At 37.9% G+C, this 960-nt stretch overlaps 1 protein-coding gene across 1 annotated transcript in view; it reads left to right on the forward strand.

Annotated features, from left to right (window-relative positions):
- The first annotated feature begins 520 nt into the window (after window positions 1-520).
- The window catches only part of GSTCD (glutathione S-transferase C-terminal domain containing), a 106,998-nt gene continuing 106,558 nt past the window's right edge, over window positions 521-960 (forward strand). Inside the window, exon 1 of the mRNA XM_018554483.1 lies at window positions 521-938. Within this exon, the coding sequence (XP_018409985.1) occupies window positions 524-938 (415 nt within the window). The 5' untranslated portion in view covers window positions 521-523. The remainder of the gene's footprint in view (window positions 939-960) is intronic.

A 960-nucleotide genomic window follows, 5' to 3' on the forward strand; every position in this document is an offset into this window, starting at 1 on the left:
CTTGGCTAACAGCTTATATTGTTTATTAGCACCCCTGTAGCAGTTTGAAATGATTCTCCACACTATACAGGCAGCGAGTTGTTTGCAGTTCAAAGTATGGGAGCCCACATGGTCCAAACCATCACTTCCTTAATGTGATGATGAAATGAATGAGTTTATTAATATTGTGAGAGGTGGTGTGAATGACAATTCAAGCTTTTCAAAGGGCTTTGCTACATGTTTATTACTCTCTGGTTTCAACCTCTCCTCTGGATATTAATAACATGTTTACCTCAGCAATGCATAATCCGATTTAAAAACTTAATTATTGGTGATGTTTTTAAATAGGACTACCCTGAGATAGTCAGATATATTGGACCTGTCTTCTTTGTTTTGGGTCAGAGAATACCAAAGAGAGCAACAAGTAGACATAATGATTAATATAATTGTGGATGAGGTTGTAATAAAGGAATACTCTATATTGCTGTTCTGTCCAAAAGCTAAATAATGTTTGTTTTTTTTCTCTTCTAGAATCTACTAAAGGATGAAGGACATAAGCAGGGAGGAGGAAATGGAAGAACAACTTTTCCTCGATTTTGGAATTCATCATGAGGACACTATTTTACCACTTCATACATCTATAACTCTCTTTCTTATGTCTTACTGTAATTTTAAGACATTGAAAACCAGTGTGGTAGTACCAGAAAGAGACAAACTAGGGGCTCTGAACACATTCATTTTACCCATGGATATTGTTGTTATTTCCAAACAGGACCTTCCACCTATTATTCGTAGTTGTCGTCTGCCTGCCATTCTTGATGCATCTGGTATGTTCTGTAGAGCCGGGTTGGCTGTGGTGCTTAGACATATCATACAAAAATCATACCTTGCGGAGCCCACCAGAAAAGATGTGCTTGAGCTGCTTGGCTTTAAAAAGACGTGCTTAAAAGCCTGTGCTGAAAAAAGTTCATTTGGGGGGGG

This window comes from Nanorana parkeri, unplaced genomic scaffold, assembly GCF_000935625.1.
Source record: "Nanorana parkeri isolate BGI_ZX_2015 unplaced genomic scaffold, ASM93562v1 scaffold161, whole genome shotgun sequence".
NCBI classification, from domain to species: Eukaryota; Metazoa; Chordata; class Amphibia; order Anura; family Dicroglossidae; genus Nanorana; species Nanorana parkeri.